Consider the following 19,791-nt stretch of genomic DNA (forward strand, 5'->3'; position numbering starts at 1 on the left):
TGAGCTGTTAGGTTATGCTTACTAAGTTATTTCACTGTTTGTTAAGCTTTTTCATTTCATGATTTCTTAAAGCCCTGTCTAGAATCCAGGCAGTTATGCAAATCACAGAACTTCTGTCATTGTGTCTGAATCTTTCTATATCAATGAATGATTTTTGTGTTTAGTTTTTCTCGGTTTGGGGTTATTTTTTGCTTTATTTTAGGGTTAGGTTTTTTCAATCTAAAGAATAACTTTGAGGGATACAAAAGATAGCATAGCTTATGGAGTAAAGCTTGGCACAGAGGCATAAGAAGAATAGGAGGAAACTAGTAGCACATGTTTGTTCTGGTTTTGCCAGAAGAAATTTCAATCCATGTCTCCTATTTGCAGGCTAAACTACTCATCACTGAGAGTACAAAGAGAACACTGCTGTGGTTGTTTTGTGTTATTTTATTACATATGCCTGGAACCTAAATAAAATAGCACAAATTTTGTGTTAAAGCATTAACATGGTTTTTGTTCACAGATATTTTTCGAAATGGTTTTCAAAATTTCAGGGGAAGGGAGGTGGAGTAAGCTAAGAAAACTGTGTGCTAGGAAATAAATACATACATACTATAAACAACTTATATAATTTTCAGGTTAAATTTTATTGTCAACTTCAATGCTCTCTGCATATTTTACAGTTTAGTTGGGAAAAGTTTGTAACTGATTGTTTTTGTTCTGACCTCCCCTTGGAGGGAGTGCTGTGCAGACTGTCTGAAAACTGGGCTTTCTGCTTACATTATGCTAAAAATGTCCACTGCTTATCATATTCTGATAGTGTAAATTCATCTTTAGTCCAGTGTTCCTTATTGTTTTCCATAGCTGTCTGAAGGTGTCTAGCCAGAAGGAAACAGTAGGTGCTGGTATTTATGGCAACTTTGGATGGCTACAAATAATGGCTTACCCTGAAATGTGCTTAGATTCATCCTGGCTTTAAAGTATTTTTGAGACAGGGCAAGCTGTGGGACACTGAGAGCACTGTGCTATAGGTGAGGTTACCAAGATCTCTTCCCTCCCTTCAGCCGCAGGACTCTCCCAATAATGCTGGAAGTTAAAATGAATCATTTATGAGCATCAGTAGACACATGGGTGGGGCCTCTTTTAAAACTGGTATTTTGTTGATGCAACACGTGTGACGGCCTCTTAGTTCTGAATATAAGTGTTACTGAGAGGAAATTAGGTTGGTTGGCAGAGGAGATCAGCCAGACCTTGCAGTGTGTCTTGCTGAGGAGCTGGTATATCCACCAGTACTGTGCTTCAGATACCAGTACATGTAGAAGAAAAAATGGAAGGTAAGTTTCTTGAAACTTTAATGTCCCTTTAACCAGGACTGAAAACAGAAATAATTAAATGAGCATGTGTACAGGCCTAAAAAATTGCACATATTTTTGTGTAGGGATTACTTGTATGTTTGGATGTTCTTTGTGGAACTAGTGAGAAGGGGAAAAAAACTACTTTTAAAAAAACTACTATGAAGGATAAAGCTATGGAAAAGATTTAGTGAAACAATAGCCAATTCTGAAAATAGGAAATAACATGGAAAAGAATAAACTTTACTACTAGCATAAGTACAGAGTACTAGCTTTCATTCTCATGCTAGAAGCAATTATTTTCCAGTGAATGCCTGATGTATTCTGACTTGAATGAAGGAAAAATATGAATTGACAGAGAAAACCCTGTGACTGGTATGGATAGTCAGGTTTCTACCAGACCAGAGGCAGAAAACCAATAAGAAATGTGAAAATGTACTCCCTTTCGTATTTTTTCTGAGCTGTCTTTGCTTAAGAAAGTAATCATTAGCTCGTTTATGATCCAGTTGCGATACTTAAATCTGATAAGCAAACTGTGGGCTGACTTTAGAGAACATCCCTGGGAAATGTAATACCTCAGCTCCCTGATGTTCCAGTTCAGCTGGATTACTGAGTGGATGAAGAGTAGTTGTCTTCGTTTATAAACACCTCCAGAGGCCAGGCAAGAATCAGGTTCTTTCAGTGTTCTTGACCGCAGGAATTTGCCATGTGAGCTATAAGTACTTTCGGTTTGACCAGAATACTTTGTGTTATGGTTGACAACTCTCATTAAGATATGAGATTTTCAGTTTGGTTCTGTTGCTAATTCTTGTCAGCAGGTATGTTGTATTCATGAGCAATAATGATGTAATGCACTCCTGTATTTTTTTGGTTATTGTTGATTGCGTGCAAATTTTTATCATGGGTAGCACACAGCTCTGCATTTGTTGCTGATCTCTGTTGAAGATCTGAATGACCAATGCATGACCAAGTTTAAGTAATTAGATGAGAAACAAGATTATTTTTATTCAAAGAAAACAAATCAGAAAAAACTGCATTTTTTTTGCCTCTTCCCTACCTATTCCACCCGCTCCCACCCTCTCCCCAGTTAATTTCAATTATTATTTAATTCAGGATGTGATCCTGGGAAACTCCACTGGTTTGTGTTAAAAATTTCCTGATCCTAAGGGCTTAGCTATGTGTCTCCCTATGAGTGGATACACCCTTGGTTTTGGATAGGAAAAAGTATTTTCCCTTAAATATTAATTCTGTAGGTACCCATGTAGTTAGAGAAGCTGCATTGTTAGATTTTTCTGTAGGCTTAGCAGGACCAAACTTAACACTTTAATATTATAATAAAATACAAGACTTTGTACATCAGTAAAGCCAATTTCCAAAACTGCTGAGAATCTGTGGCTCCCATCATCTTCAATTAGAATGAAGAACTTTGGAAAATAAAAAGTTGTATGCAAATAAGTAAAGATGAATGTTGCCACCCATCCTTCTGGCACCAGTGTCATAATTACTCCTATGAAATGACTGATATGCAAGCAGGATGCCTAAGGGGGAAGCAGCCAAGATTTTTGTCAAGCTAATCACAGTACCTGGGATAGATTGTCAGCATTTTAAAATGTCACAATTTGTGAATATTTCCTTTTCCATTGAGTTCCTCAATGATATCTGCAAACTTTTTTATGACTCTGGGAGTGCAGACTGAGACATCTGCATGGCATGCATATTTAACATTATTTTAAGTCTTGGATAGATATTTATACATATCTATTTTTTTCATAAATAATTTGGAGTGCCACTTAAGCTTTCAAATACACATATGTTGTCAAATTTTTTATTTATTCTATTTAATTTTTTTATTTCTTTTATAAAAAACTCAAACATCTCAAATGATAGCATGTGCAAAACTGTAACTAGACAGAATGTTATAATGTGTGGAGAGACTATTACAATGCGAAGTCAGCTTTTCAAGCAGAGATACTAATATTGGTCTTCAGCATCAGGTATTTATAATAAAATCAGGCACTATATAAAAGAAGTGAAACTTGTAGCACAGCTACAAAAATCAAAGAGTTAGACAAGTTTCCATCTGCAAGCTAGGAAAGTGGTGAACTTGTAAAGCAACTTTTATGGATGTATGTCTCAATTTAAGTCTCGCTGAATTCTGAACAAAGTCTTGAATGAATTTTTAAAGAGTTATCTTTGCCTTTCATCATTGTCTCCTCTGTCACTTAATCTTAACCACAGTCGAAGCTGGGAACTTAATTATATGGGGTTTTTCTTTGTGGTCCTTTCTCTGTCCTGCAGTTATTGAGCTGGGAGAAGTCGACTTGAACTGTCCTTCCAACTGTCAAATACATAATACCCATTTCTTCGGAACTGACAGACAGATAATAAGGAGAGGGCAAGCCTTTAGCTTATATGCTCGCTTCCAAAATCGGGAATGGGATGACTCCGTGGACCAGGCTGCTTTCACCGTGGAGACAGGTAGTCACTCCCAAGCACTCTGTAGACTTTCCTAGTCCCTTGTTAATTAATAGTATTTCCCATAGACTCCAGAAGACTTCTTTCATAGTCTTCATATTCCTATAACCTACTCATGTTCCATGTAAAGAGACTACCTTCCCCTAAATCAGGCAGTTCTTCTAATATGTAAAGTTTTCTCACTCTGCTAGAGAAGTGACAAGTGAAAAAGAAATCCACCCTTGGGAGCTTCGCCTTGCAAATGATGCCTAAGCAAATTACCAGCCTTTTACATGTGCTTTATTTAGTAGTCTGATGGAAGTGGTTTTTATTTTCCTGAAAAGGCCTCAGACCTTGTGAATCAAATGAGACAAAATGCACCTTCCCAATGGGCAGATGTCTGGATCAAACCTGCTGGAGTGCTTCCTACAAAGTTCATCAGCCAAAATGCATCAGTATCAGCGTGTTTCCTCCTTCCAATGTCTGCATTGGCCGTTATATTCTCAATATGCAAATCACATCTTGTGGTCACACATATCAGCGGTGTCTTGGAGATTTTTATGTCCTTTTTAACCCTTGGTGTGCAGGTAAGAACTCTAATGACAATCAGATTGTTTTAAGAAAAATAACTAGTGATGAGTAAAACTGTTGAAGTTATTTATTATTTAACTGGTGCGTAAAGGATGAAGTAACAGAAACAATGAGAATCAAGGAGAGATTTAATTCTGTTCTTTTTAATCTTTTTCCTCCAAGTTCAAGCCTGTCTCAAGCCATTGTTTAGATTTTTTTTTTTTTTTTTTAGTGGTAGTAGGGGTGAGGTATAATTTTTTCCCCACAACTATTACAGCTTCTTGACGGACAGAAAGCATTGGGAAATATCCTCTGTTAATCAGGAAACACATTTTTGCTTTGAGAGTGACTGAGCACTAGCACAGGTTGCTCAGAGAGGTTGCGGAGTCTGCATCCTTGGAGATATTCAAAAGCCATCTGGATGTGGCCTGGGAAACTGGCTGGAGCTTGGACCAGATCACCTCCAGAGGCCCCTTCCAACTTCAACCATTTTGTAATTCTGTGAATACTGTGTTGTCAGCATAAAATAATACAGTACAAATACAAATTAAATTCTTTGGAGCAGGCTCAGGTGGCAAGCAATTCTGGAGTCTGTAGGACCTCGCCAAAATCATTACATGACAAATATTCACATTGTCTGTGCTGATTTGATCTAAATCAGATACACAACTCTATGTTGCTGAGTGTTTGACTTGTAGAACAGCTTAGTGTGAAGATAAATTGCAAACTCTTCCATTAATGTGTTCTACAGCCAGGAGAGACTTAATAAGGATATTATCTAGCTGTAAGTAGGAATGAATTGTCTGTGAGTGCTTAAAGAGCCCACAACCTTCAACATAAAAGTATACATCAAAAACTGGTAGGAAAGGAAAGAGGGATCCAGTGATGCAGAAACACAGAAGTACTAGAAAGGTACATTTTGTCTGAATGAAAGCTCTTCATCTTTTCCAGATGACCCTGTATATTTGGACAATCAGGCCCATAGAGAAGAATATGTTCTGAATGAACATGGAATACTGTATGAAGGAGTCCACAAGCACATAACCTCTCGACCATGGCACTTTGGACAGGTATTTTTTGATACTTGCTCAGAAATAGATGACATCCATATACTGATAAATGAAGTGTTTGTATTTTTTCAGAAATGTGTGCCTCTGTAGTGCAAAGGTTTTTAGGATCAGTTCAGACTATGTATACATGAACCAAAATGTCTGAGAATTTCACTGTAGCCCAAATAACTGGAACAAAGGTTTTATCTAGTAAAATGAGGGAACTTGCACAATGTTCTGGGAACAGGTGGAACAAACACTGTGCTTCAGAAGGAAAATTATTCCATTGGTCAAACATAAGTAAAAATTACATGTTTTTGCCTTTGGTTTTCCTTCAGGCAGATGGGCAATACCATGCAGACTACTAGGAGCTGTGCTTGATTTAACAAAATAAAAAAAAAAAAAAGAAAAAAAGGAAAAAAAAAGGGCAGGAGAGGTGAAAGGCAACTCATATAATTGAAAAAGACTGGATTATTGATAAGAAAGGTACTTTAGCAACATCAGTATACCATGATGCCTATGTTATTGTCTTTTTCCTCAGTTTGAAGATGGAATTCTGGATATCTGCTTGAAGATCTTAGATATGGGTGCGAGTTACCATCACGGCTCTGATCGTGACCACTGCTGGCGCAATGACCCCGTGCATGTCAGCATGGTGGTGAATCACATGGTAAGATCTGTGGGGGTGAGAGATCTGGGAATAGATCAGGTCACACTTCGTTATATTGTAGAAGGTCAGACTGCACAGTAATCTAACACGGCAGATGAGCAGGGGAAATCCTTCCTGTGCTCAGATTCACAGGAAAATTAAACTTTTAATGCTAATCTTTGATGATTTTGAGACATGCTCAGAATGTGAAGACATGGTCAGCAATTGGAAAAGATTGGATTATTTTTCTCTTTTTAGATAAGTAGCCATACCACTAACAGTATCATGAAGATTCCAGAAAACAATGATTACCTGAAAGGAACAAAGCCATTTTCCTGGAATGGAAGTGTCCCTATTCTACAGCAGTGGTACAGTGGCAGATGCAGGCCGGTCAGATATGGGTACTGTGGATCTCTTGCTTCAGTAATGTGCACAGGTATGATAATTCAGTTTGCCTTTACCTAGTTCATAGAGAAAAGAAGAAAGAAAACAAGGATCAAAAACTTCTGACCCTAAAAACTACTTGAATAATTTCACTTGTAAGAATTTTACTAGAAAAGAAATTGAATATTTTTCTCATGCTCCTGATAAAGTGTTTATTATCAACCTTTTGCTTTCCTATACAGGTTGAAGAGCAAGAAAAGTAGTTCCATCTTCTCTGTGACCTTTATATCATGCAGTTATCAATACTGAAATTTTTATTAAAACACAGAGCAAGTGCAGCATTGTTGAATCATAGAGTAGTTGGGGTTGGAAGAAACCAACACAACCTCCACAACCCCATTGTGGAGCCAAAATTTATGCTTTGGGTGATGTTTGAAGGATAAGAAAAAGCATTAAGTTATGAACAGGAAGATCTATAGTAATGTCTCCTCCAAAACACAAGTGCATTAGGCTATATTCTCCTTTTGATGCAAAAGATTAGATAATAGTGCACTAAACTCTTCAGACAGAAGATCTGAGTTCCAGCTTTATACCATTTATCTACTGAATCTGCTTCTACGTTGAATGAAGAAAGTTAGATCGGAGTTCTGTAGGTGAATCTATATGTACCACACTATTTATAAAAAAAAAAAAAAAGTTTTATTAGTGCAGAATCACGTTAATGATTTCTGAACTTAAACCATCTGGTTTTGTGGATGTTTTTGGTTTTAATTTTAAGATGGAAGAGTAAAAAACCATTCCTTTCTGCTAGGCTTTTTTTCAAACTACTTTTCAAGAACTAAAAAGAATTTCGAAGATACTGCATGCCAAATATTGCTTCCTATCTGTTGTGTTTCTATAACTGCAAATTAGAATATAAGATAATAATTTATAAAATAAGTGAAGGATTTGACTGACTAATTGTGATTTGTAATGATTCATTCATCTTTTTTCTTACAGTGATGAGATGTTTGGGAATTCCAAGCCGTGTTGTCACAAGCTTCTGTTTTCCTTGCTCAATTGAGAATCCCCTTGGTATCAATGAGATTTTTGACTCTACTGGTAAAAACCTGTGTGGCAAAGACAAACTATGGTAAATAAGAAAAATATATAGTTCTTTTCCCCTTTTAAAAATTACATGATAAGAAAAACAATATAAATTTAGCAGATTGGTGTCTCTCTTTGGTGTATCTCTTTCTTTATGTGCGTAATGCTCTTCAGTTTCCTAATAGTGCATTTCAAAATCATGACATTACTGAAGAGGCAGTCTACTCAATATTAATGTTCAAAAAAGAAAAAAGCAAAACCTCTTGTGAGAATCCATGCTGCTTGCTTATCACTCTCAGCTGAAACAAATAAGGCCATCAAGCTTAGAAGCTGTAAAAGTGTACAGTAGATCACTAAATGCTAGGGAAAATTTATCCCTAATTTGGACTTTTATCTTTAGTCATAATCACTTGGTTGATACCTGTGTTGTCCTCCTGATGCTCCTTGTAATGGATTATTTAATTCTTATAAACCTTTCAATGCCTGTTAAACTTAATCTAACGAACTGTGTTTTTATGTTATCTACTAAAAGAAACAAGTTTTGCAATCAGGGCTGTGGGGTTCAGGAACAAATTTCCAGCCTGAGAGATATAAAGTGAATAAAACCACTCCTGTCATAAATGTCATTAACAGTGTTTAGATATAAAATCTTCAGTTGATCAAAAACTTATCACTGACATGGTTTTCCTCTGTCGTAGGCGTTAAATTTGGTAATCCAAGAGACATCTTTAACTGAGTATTCCTTCATTCTACAGGCGATACCACTGCTGGAATGAATCTTGGATGGCTCGCAGAGATATAAATCAGTGCTGTGGTGACTGGCAGTGTCTGGATCCTACACCTCTGGAAACAGGCAGAGGTAATTTTACTATAGTTGGAATAATTTTACTCAGATTATGTTGCTGAGTTTCCCTGCTATTCAGGTTACAATGTGTTATAACATTTTTGTTCTCTGGTTTAGGTTCAGCTTGCAGTGGTCCTACATGGGTTCGAAGCATCAGGGAAGGGGAACTGGACTTGGATTATGATGGTCATCATATGTTTTCTCGAGTAAACTCTAACTATGTTGGCTGGCTTTCCCAAAACAATGCCAAAAGAACAAAATTTTTCTGTGACACATGGCCATGTGGACAACGCCTAATCACCAAGAGTGTTGGCAGTGAGCAATTTGAAGATATCACTGGAGCTTACAAGTATGAACTAGGTAGGATGAAAACATATTGAATGGGTTAGAGGAAATTTTACAGGGTAATCATATAAAAGCATCAAAGCAATCTCTCCTGTGTTTAAATGTGCAAAACAATCTGAAATTGTCTTTTCATTTTTGAGAAAGAGGCAGATGCTTTTCTCTTCAAAGATCTTGATTTTAAAACTTCTAAATATATTTAGATGATTCAAACAAAGCACATACTAATGGATAGGATAGGATAGGATAGGATAGGATAGGATAGGATAGGATAGGATAGGATAGGATAATTTCAGCTGGAAGGACCTACAATGACCATCTCGTCCAACTGCCTCACATGTCAGGACTAAGTGAAAGTTGAAACATACTATTAAATACCTCTTTTTAAGGCACTGACAACCATGGCCCATCAACCACCTCTCTTGGAAGCCTATTCCACTGTTTGACCAGCCTCACAATAAAGAAATTGTTGTCTAGACTAAACCTTCCCTGGCACAGCTTTGAACCATTCCCATGCTTCCTGTCACTGGACACCAGGAAAGAGCTCAGCACCTCCCCTTCCACTTCCTCTTCTCAGGAAGCTAGGAAGAACAATGGGGTCGCTGCTCAGCCTCCTTTTCTCCAAACTAGACAAAGTTTTTACCAGCTCTTAACAGGATGTGCATTCCAGCCCTTTAAATAACACTATTTATATGTATATGTTTTGTCTCACCTTGAAAATAGTTTTAAATATTAGCAGATTCAAGATAACCTAAAAAAACCCACAAATTCTTCTAAACGTAGGATTAACACCTTACTTGTTGCTTCTTGTACTGGGTCTGTCAGAAAATATGCCTACTTACTCAATTCATGTATTATTAGCATATTCTGGTGCTCTTACTTTGGGTCATGGGATACTGATTTTCATATTCCAGTAGACAAGGAGGAGTTCAACTAGCAAGATTACATAAAGGAATGAACAGTAGATCACAGCTGATTGTACATTTGCAAGCTCTGTGGGAATTTTTGTTTATTTTTGGTTGGTTGGTTGGAAAACAATTGACAGTTTCTTTGTTTTAATGGCATATTTTGTCTTTTGAGAGAATGGTACCTTTATCCTTTTAGAGAGTTATATTTTCAGTTTTGTACTAACTATACATTTTGAGATTTACATGACCATTTTTTATATTTAACTACTTAAAAGTAAAATAAGGTTTATAATTTTTTCTTTTTTCCCTGAGGGGTTCATTTTCTTCTGTGCATTCAGTCTGCTGTATCTCATATTTCATTATCTCATGCATTCGTTCTACAACAACCTGCTACTTTGGGTTTCAGGAAGAAGAAGCAATAAATTTAATTATCTTTATTATTTGGGTAGAATAATAATAGGGTTCTTGTGCCTCCAGCAGATTCATTATCATATATCTTCTTCAACAGGTTCTGTGAAAAACAAAGAAGCCTATTACCGGGCTTACAGAAGGATTCACCCAGGGTACTGCAACGCTTCCAACTGTCATATCGACAGAGAGCTATCGTCTCTGAAAAACCCATTTCTGAGTGACTCTGGAATTAATATGAGGTTAAAGATGGCCAACTGCCCAATGTATGGTGAAGATGTCCAGCTGAACTGGCTGCTTGAAAATTTGCGTAATGAGAGCAAAACCCTGAAGTTTAATTTGTGCGCACAAATTATAACCTACAGTGGTGTCCCAATGGATCAATTTTGGAAAGACTGTGTGAATGTCACATTGGGTCCAAGGGAAGGTAAGAGGGTGAAATTGTCTAATACTCTGCTGTTTTTCAGAGCTAATTGGTTTTTAGGATCTGTGGAGACTTCCTAATAGTGGTGGGAAGTGAGATGTGCAGTGTTAAATATTGACATCTGAATTCCCTTTAGGGTGATCACTCAAAAATCAACACCATGTCAATACTACATGTAGAGTGACAAGTAAATTGTAGTCTTTCCTTAATTTCTCAAGGTTTAGAGATACTTATGATAGTTTAAAAATTGTTTCATTAAAATTTCAATTCTGTACTCTATACTCAACACAAAGATAAAGCTGCAGTTGTCTATCAGAAAAGCAATGTTTTCTTTGGCCAGAAGAAAAACACTTGCTTAGAGCACCTAGGCACACCATATGCTGGGAAGTGCAAATGTGTAGCAGAACATAAACACCTGTTTTCATGGTTAATGTCTTTTTTCAGGAAGAAACAAGATCTCTTTCATTAAACCACACCATTATAAGACGAAATTTCATACCGATATTAAAATTCTATTTTATGAGTCTTTAATTTGCCTATATTTGAGTTCTTATTTTAAGAATTGCACTGGGAGGAAAGATTCCAAATTTTGCTTAATAATCATCATCATCATTATCATCAACTAATCTTGAAAATTCACTAATAGATGAATTGAAAACTGCGAAACTGATTGCTGAAGATAGCAATGTATCACCCTAAATCAGGAAAAATTCTGTCTATTTTCAAAGATGTCACAATAACTTAATATTTAATTAAGCCATTGTAAGTGTGAGTTAAACTTTAGGAGGAAGGAAAGTGGAAATATTAATTAAAAATTCAGAAAAATAAAAGAAAAAATTTGTTTTTACAGTGAAAAAAATTCCACTGTGTATATCATATAATCAATATGGACCTTATCTCTGTGATCACAACATTATGAAAGTGGTTGCTGTCTCAGACCCAGAGTGTGGAGAAATTCTGATGGTGAGCAGGGATATTGTGGTCAACAGACCACCTGTTATTGTAAAGGTAAGTAACTTTAATTATGGAATTTGGGATCTAAGGAACAGACCTGGGGACTATTATTGACCACGTCCTAAGTACAATGCAAATAAACTTGAAATATTTTACACTTTTCTTTTATCTTATTGTCTTTTTAAAATTTAGTGAGATTAGTGTGATTTTTAAAGTAAAATAGTTGACTTAGTAATATATAGAGATCATAGAAGCAAGTCAAAAAGAAATGCATATTAATAATCTTTTAATTTTTCCCCTTCCATTTATTTACCTCATTGTAAATTTTGTAAGGATTAAAAAACATAAAATGTGTTTATTTCTTTTTTAACTAGCTACTGAGCCAACCCAGACTGAAAGTACCATGTACTGCAGAGATCTCCTTCTGTAATCCTCTCCAGGAGGATATGAAGAATTGTGTAATGACATTAGAAGGCTGTGGTTTATTCAAAGAGCCAATGACCATTGAGTAAGTTCATCAGTTCTTGAAATGGGGATAATACTGGGGGTTGACTAAGGTGTGCAAGTTCAGAACAGGTTTTGAGAGAGAAAATAGTTTTGATATTTTTGGCGTTTAGCACATGAACAGGACATTTTGCCTCTTATTAGTTTGAGACTCCATTAAAAGCCTCACTCCTCTTGAAACTGATCATTTAAAGCTGGCAAGGAATGCTGCTGCTTCATTTTTCTCAAGATTTAATTTAAGTGGGTGCATCAAATATCTGTCTGCACTTCTCTTTACAAGAAGTACTAGCTAGGTCCCCCGTCCCTTACAATCCTATTGAATTTATAATAAAATTCCTCTAAATATTCATGAACTGGCACTAACCACATATAGGAACAATTAGAGAACAACAGTGAGAAATAGCAATATGCATTCTAAGCTCATAACACGTTAATCACAGGAAACTGGAAGCTTCCAAGGTGCTGTAACATTCTAGGAAAAGTAGCTGTTCATTAATATACATTGCTTCTCTTCATGACAAGGAGAACTGAAAAAAGTATGACTAGTTTTGAGGGCAAGAAGTTAAGAATTGTTCTCACTGAATAGTAATGGAGTGGATTCCACAAAGCTGTCCTGTTGAACTGCTGGAAATGGTAAGCAATAAATACACCTTTGAGGCAGAAGGGTGGATTTTTAAGAATTCAAGTCAGTACCACAAATGATTTTCCAATTCCAATTACAGAAGTGACTGTGGGAGTCTTCCAAATCTTCTCTTGGGACAAAAGCTTTTACCATGCTTTTCACAACAGCAAACATGGTTTTTTTGGAAAAAGACAAGAATAACAAAATTGTCATAACAGTTTGTTTCTAAAATATGTCATAGCAAATCAAACTTAATTTGTGCACACATCTTGTAGGTCTCTGAGTGCTAAGGATTAGGGTCCTAATTCTTTTATTTGTCTTGCTCCAGTTTGGGAACGCTGGCATCCAACCAACAGGCACGGACCATCGTGGAGTTTACACCTTACAGGCTTGGCTGCCACCGGCTCCTGGCCAACCTCGGGTGCCACAAGTTTGCCTACTGCAAGGGATGTGCCAAAGCTGAAGTGTGTTGCTCGGCAGGCCAGAATGGTGTCCTGCCCATCGGCCAGAACGGGTCACTCCCTGTGTGTGAGAATGGTTCCGTCCCCATGAACGGCTCTGGGGGAGCCGGAACGGCTGTCCCTGTGGCAGACCCTGCCTTCAACTCCATGTGTGAATACATATGTATCCCAGTGTGCAACCCAAACTGCAGTGCAGGGGGACAGCCTGTGTACGACTTTGTGTACCTCCCTGCAGGCCATCCCTTATGCAACACCATCTGCAACCAAGGCTTCAATCCAAGCATCAATCCCGGTTTTGAGATGGGATGCGATCCTGGCTTCCGTGTCATATGCGAGACTGTACCTCCTGCTACGTGTACTCCAATGGCTCCAGCCATGTACAGCTCCATGCCAGCCCCAGCATCCAACCCTGTTTGCACCACTATGCCTCACGTGGTGTTTGAGACAGGTCGTGCTCCCACGACAGGGGTGCTCCCACACCCCTCTGGAGGTGGAGGGGGGCCGATGTCCTATTCCGTCTCTGTCCCCGCAAATAATGCGGTGAGTGCGCTGCTGACCCACTTCATGGGTGGCCCCAGTCCCAATGGGGCAACCCAGGCAGTCCCTATGCCTGCTCCGCCATCCTACTCCATGTGCTCTCCAGTAATCCACACCATTGGCAACCCCATCCAGTCTGCAACTCCCCTTTCAGTGCCCGGTGCCTCCATCTCACACGTCGTTTGCAGCTCCACACCCTCTCCCACCACCCAGCCTCAGTGCGGCCCAGCGGCTACCCTGTCCTCCCAGCCCCTGAATGCCGCCGTAGCGCACGGCATGTGCTCCCCAGTGGCCTCCCCAGTGCCCCGTGCCGCTGACCGCAGCAGCACCCCGACAGTGCTGCAGGTGGGCAGTGCCTCTGCATCGCACTCGCTGTGCTCCCCGGCGCCCCAGCGTCCCGTGGGACCCCCGGCCTCCCACTCACTGTGCTCTCCGGCTCCCCGCCCCGTCGGGCCCCCCGCCGCCCACTCCCTGTGCTCGCCCAGCTCCGCCTCGCTGGTGGCCGTGGGGGCCCGCCCTGCCAGCTCGCCGGCCGCTCAGCCCTTGGACTCCTCGGCTGCGGCCTGCCTGCCGTGCTCCCCATCCCCGCGCCCCCTGGCAGGTCCCACAGCCCGCTCGCTCTGTGGCCCCACCTCTCGCTCCATCTCCCACCTTGTGGGCACCTCTGGCTCTCGCTCCTTGTGTGGCTCTCAGTGGGGCCCTTCCTATGAGAGCACCTCTCGCTTTGGCTCCACCTGGGCTCCCACCTCCCGATCGCTGTGGAGCCCCGAGGGGCGCTTGGGCTACTCCTCGACCCGTGCCACCTACGGCACCCTTACACGCCCTCCCTACAGCTCCTTGAACCGCTCCTCCTACACCTTGTCCCGCTCTGGCTACGCTACCCTCCCCCGCTCCACCTCCCCCTCTCCCTCTGCCTATGCCACCCTGACTCGCTCCGGCTCCTGCCCCTCTGGCAGTACCCTGGCTCTGGCAGGGTCCCGCAGGCCATGGAGTCCCACAAGGAGCACTCTCACCTATTTCAAACGCAGATATCTGTAACGGAGAGTAACCTGGGAAAACATGAAGCCAGTGAAATAAAGCCTGTGTGCAGATGCTTTACAAGAGGTTAGAAATAGGGTGATGAAGAGCAGCTTGCTGCTCCTGAGCATTTATCTATGGATTTGAGATGTGCCAGAAAGCAGGCTGTGAGCCAACTGCTGAGGGATGCATTCAATGTAATACTTGTATGTCTTGAGATACGGTACGGTGGAAATGACAAATGAATGTGCTCCCTGTGGAGCCATCGTGACAATAGTGGCACAGTGCAGGTAATCAGACTTACTTGCTCAGTCAAGCTGTTTTATAAATGATGTGCTTTCACTCTCTCTTCTCTTGATTTTTTGCAATGCACATTTCTCAGATCTCCCTGGGCTACAGCACTCATAGCAAATCTATCTCCCTGCATGAAATGTGCTGTCCTTGGAATGCTGCAGAGGTGACAGCAGATGTGTCTTATGTCTCATCTAACAGACACTGGGCACCTGAACCCCAGTGTTGTTGTGGCTCAGGTCAGTTCTGCGTGCACTCTGTCTCCCTAGCGGTGTAACACTGAAAACTGCAGAGGTCGCAGAGCAACTAAATCATTACAAATCAGCTGAAGAGTTTAACTGTATCTCTTTTTTTTAATCCTTTTTCTTTTTTTAAATAATAATTTTAGTTTTACAGCTCTTGATGTATTACAAACCTAGTATCAAGAATACAGAGGTCATGTTAGAAAGTCTGAAAAACTCAATGAATAATCAATACAATATATTGGCTATCACAACTGACTGTTTTTCATATAGCATATTTCAAAAATTTTCTCACATACCTTGTATGCATTTAGGTTACTAGGAAAAACTCTAAATCCACAGCTGTGCCTTTTTGATTGAATATAGCTAGGAGAAATTTGCCACTAGACCTGAACTTAGAAAAGGAAGTATGCTGTTATCCTTCCTTTCCAACATCAGTCCTCCCAGCTGAAAGTTTTTAAGAAGGTGAGTGGAATGTACTGCGTCTTTTTCAGATGATGGTACTGTTCCAGTACTAACATTCTCCAGATGTTTTAGGAGTTGAAATTATACGTTGTCATAATGAAACTATCCCTGAATTTTAGATTTGCTCATAAGAATTTTGGATTTACTAACATCACCTCCCATCCCTCCATTATTTGTCTTTAGTAAAGTAGTCCATTAATTTTAGTAGCAAGTGTGTTAGTGGGGTTTTGTGGTAATTTTGCTGGTGCTGCAGAATCTTCAGCCATGTAGCAATAGTATTTCAGTAGTATCATTGTAGTTTACACCTCTATGTGATGAAATTGAGTAACCCTCTGAGGATTTTGAGATAGTGTGGTGTCAGATGGTAGCTATGAACATGCCAACACTATCAACTGCATAGTAATTCTGAGTAGGGTAGAAGAAAGATTTGCCTGGATATTGTAGTAGAGTGATCATAACTCAGTGACTTTGTTTTTTTACACAGTTTCAATAGTCTGCGTTAGATATGTGCTGAGAATTTCTTTGCCTGACTGACAATAAAAATAAAAATTTAAAAACCACCTGTCATTCCATTGTTTTGGTTTCTTTTTTTTTTTTTTCAGTAATACTGCTTAAAAGGTGAAAACTAAATCTCTGCAAGTGAAATGGTTTGTGATATCTTCCCTCCACTTCATTTCTGTTAAATTTCCTGTTCTTTTCCTCAAGGTCTGAAATCAAGGCTTCAGAATAAGATCTGAAGTTAGGGGAAATCTATAGATTTCTTACTTTACCTGAAATACTCAGTTTGATGTTAGAGGAAAAATGAAGCCATCCTCTTTTCTCTCAATAAACTTTTCCACTTGTTGCATCAGTTTTTCCTTTGCTCTGTAAAACTTTCAATCCACAGAAATGCCAAAATGAACAAACCTTTGGGTGGCAGAGGAAGAGATAGATAAGATAGTGACAGTATTTCCTTAAGAAAAAATGTGATTTTTTTAAAAGTGTAAATAGTACTTGGTAGCTACATGATTCTCAAATGACATTTCGGATTCCTTTTCCCAGTAGTGGCATGACTTCTCTGATGTTCCTAATTTCTGAGAAAGAACCTGACTGCATATTTCAGAAGCTCCAAAGATCTGGTCTTTGGAGTTGCTGAGAGCATGTGCGACCTCAGCTCACACTCTTTCTGATGTATATGCTGAATATGCATTGCTTTTGAAAAGTGGAATAAGTTCATTCTAACTAGAGCTAAAACCATAGAGAAAGGCAGAAATCCTTTAGGTTCAAAATTATTCTGATACTGAATAAATGATATTGAGGCTGTTGTTGTCTCATACAGCATGACATTAACAAAGGGTAGCTCGTAGTCTCTTATCAAAGTCCATTGTACAGTCTCTTACCCACTGGGGGGGGGGGGCAGAGGGGGTGGGCAACATGTGGACAACTAAAGAAAAAGAGCCCCCAAACCAATAATGACAAAAAGCACAAAACCCAGCAGAATTTAAATTATCTTCTTCTTAGGCATCTATGAATGGAAGGCTCTAACCTATGTTTTATAAGGTAATTCCTTTATTTATAAGGTAACTCCTGTCAGAAGACATGGTTTAAATTTCCACAAAATTTCTGTTTTGTTTTGTGGTGGCTTGGTTTGTTTGTGATTTTTTTTCCCCAAACTGACAAAGTCAGACCAAAATGACTGTCTCAAATATACTCTCTTGCAGTAAAACCCACAAGAAATTAATTTTTTTTTTGCCTAATGTATTAAATATATTGAAGATTAACAGTATTCAGTAATGTGGTGTGATACATAAAGAAGTCTATTTTAGAGAATGAAAAGCCAACTCAAGCATGGCAGTTATAGTTGTCAGAAATTAAATACAGTACTGTCATATTTATGTGTTCAGGAATAAATTTCTAATTTTAATCTCAGTTCAGGCATGAATTTTATTTAAGTGAGGGAAATATATTCACATTTTTCCCTAGGTGATGAATGTGAAAGAAGGTATTTGCTCATGCATTGTTATAGTTACCCTTTCTGTGGTTTAAAAGTATAAATGGGACTAGTGGAATTTACTTTTGTGTCCAGCTGAAATTAGGTTGTATTTATTTTAGAGATGAGGAAAATTACCATTCTAATATGTGGTAATTTTCAGTTCTTATCCCTAACAGTTCATTAGACCTTTACAAATCATTTTTGAATGAGAAGTTTCTGTGATTTATTTGCAAGTTAATGGTTTCACTTTTAATGCTTTAGGTTTGTGTTTCTTTGGACATTTGCTGACAGCATACCATAAAATACTGGAGTGAAATGTGATTTATTTTTATATATTCCATTACCTGCAAGAAAAATGTTGAAAGGTATAACTCAATGGACAAATTTCCTACCAACCATTAGTTACAGAGGTAAATTAAATGTTATATATTGCGTCAGACAAAAAGGTTAAATTAAGGAAACGCTGTAGTAATTTTATTTAGTGTTAAAATAAGCCGAAATATTTTGGAATATATACTATGAATTGTATAAAAATAAAGGAATTAAATATGCTGACCAGGAAAATGTGTAAATATTCAAAATGCAAAAGATAACAAGGATTTATTTTTTTGTTAAGCAGCAATTTTATGTCACCTATTGTATACTTCCATTATATCTGACTTTTCAAAAGTTGATTTCTTCATGCTGCATTTCCAGAGGTGCTTTTTCAGACCTAAGAAAATGTCTTTATTTGTATAAGGAAATCCTATTCAAACACTTTACAGGTATCCCTGCTCTTTCTTTTCTTCAGTGCCTTAGATGGGAGGATTTTCTTCCTCACCTTTATATGTTCTTCCTTCTCCTTTGTCTTTGAACTGCAAGGTATGGTACACAGTGTGCTTTTATGCTTATTTGTGCTTTTATACTCTGAATAACATTGGAATAAAAGTTTAGTACAAGATACTAATGCAGGGCTGAAAGCAGAAACTGTTCCCAACCCAAGGATCAAATTCAGCGTACGTGAACAGCTGAGCCCTCATTACTATTCTGCTACTTGTTTATAGAAATGATTAAGTCTGCTACCACATTAATTTGGATTTTAAATTATGTTTTGTGACTAATTGGCCACACCTGTCCAACTTTTCAACTAATCATAACTTTTTCTTCTTCTCCTCTCCTGAGAAAAGTTGCTTTTGATGGTGTTCAGTAGATAGCTTTGTTTATTTGAGCAATCTGTACCTTTTTGTGTGTTCACTACCCATCATACATTGAAATTGCATGGGTGTTTTCTCCATAAGACATGTTTAGTGCAGGCTTTGGATCATTGCTGCAGTATTTGGATAAAGAGCATTCACTGCTGCATATGATTTGGTGGGAAAAAACAACAAAATCAAATATCTAGAAAACTAGGAGTTATGTGTAAAGGAGGGAAAATCTTCATGGTGTAAATAAATGTCACCACTATCTACCATTTCCTTTTAGAAAATCTGTTCTGTGATTCTTGTTTCTCTGATTCCTCTTTCTGAATATCAAACCTCAAATTTCATTAAAACTATGGCAGTATGTCAAGTCGGCTTTAGATTCATTAGAAATAAGAAAATGCTGGTCTTTGAGACAAATATTACCAGGAATCTTTGCTTTTCCAATCTCTTGAAATATTCCAGTAAACCTAATCCATCATCTACAGCAGTTTCTGGGTAGAGAGCTGAGACATTTGCTATTAACCCTGACCTAGAAATACTCCATAATTCTGACTGAGCTAAATGTAGCATCTTCATCTCTAATTTTTGCTTATTTTTGCTTATCTGTTAATTTCATTTTGACCTTTTTTTACCCTTCACCTCTTTTCCAAACAAGTGGAACAATTAGAATAGCTAGAGACTCCTCAATTGCAAATATCATCAAAATTGCTGCAACAGCCTTCATTAGACATTTCAGAGTAGCTAATAGGGAATTCTGTCTTCAGAGCACAAGCATTACAAGTCTTGGAGAATACTGAGGTTTTTGTAATGATCTTGTTTCTTTCCTTTAGGTGATCTCAGTCAATTTTATAATAGCATGAGTCATTAGGGGTCCCAACTGTACATTAGGTGAATACTAAAGTGCACTTCTCTGCATCACTGACTGAGGCCATTTGCCAAGGACAGTATCAATGCAGAAGGAATGATAAACAGGATTCATTGAAACCTGGTTTATAAAAACTTTGCAGTGAAACTTCATATGCTCGTATAAAATTAGGTATGAAGTTTATTTGAAGACCATGGATCAGACAGAAATAAGATATGGAAGAGTTAT

The 19,791-nt window shown here is 38.4% G+C and overlaps 1 protein-coding gene across 1 annotated transcript; it reads left to right on the top strand.

Annotated features, from left to right (window-relative positions):
* Positions 1-3,276: 3,276 nt before the first annotated feature.
* Positions 3,277-16,105, top strand: LOC143695938 (protein-glutamine gamma-glutamyltransferase 5-like). The gene is made up of 12 exons (XM_077191176.1): positions 3,277-3,812; positions 4,133-4,375; positions 5,310-5,428; positions 5,949-6,077; positions 6,315-6,492; positions 7,440-7,572; positions 8,282-8,385; positions 8,488-8,730; positions 10,129-10,455; positions 11,303-11,460; positions 11,781-11,914; positions 12,861-16,105. The coding sequence occupies exons 2-12, from the start codon at positions 4,177-4,179 to the stop codon at positions 14,566-14,568; spliced, it is 3,432 nt and encodes a 1,143-aa protein (XP_077047291.1). The 5' UTR covers positions 3,277-3,812; positions 4,133-4,176; the 3' UTR covers positions 14,569-16,105.
* The last annotated feature ends 3,686 nt before the right edge of the window (positions 16,106-19,791 follow it).

The sequence above is a fragment of the Agelaius phoeniceus genome, chromosome 1 (assembly GCF_051311805.1).
Source record: "Agelaius phoeniceus isolate bAgePho1 chromosome 1, bAgePho1.hap1, whole genome shotgun sequence".
Taxonomy (NCBI): Eukaryota; Metazoa; Chordata; class Aves; order Passeriformes; family Icteridae; genus Agelaius; species Agelaius phoeniceus.

Bases quoted from the DNA above. Each gene is read 5' to 3' on its own strand.
- LOC143695938 (XM_077191176.1), top strand. From the start codon at position 4,177: ATGGGCAGATGTCTGGATCAAACCTGCTGGAGTGCTTCCTACAAAGTT. The intron at 4,376-5,309 runs GTAAGAACTCTA...CATCTTTTCCAG, and splicing joins TTTTAACCCTTGGTGTGCAG to ATGACCCTGTATATTTGGAC. The intron at 6,493-7,439 runs GTATGATAATTC...TTTTTCTTACAG, and splicing joins TGCTTCAGTAATGTGCACAG to TGATGAGATGTTTGGGAATT.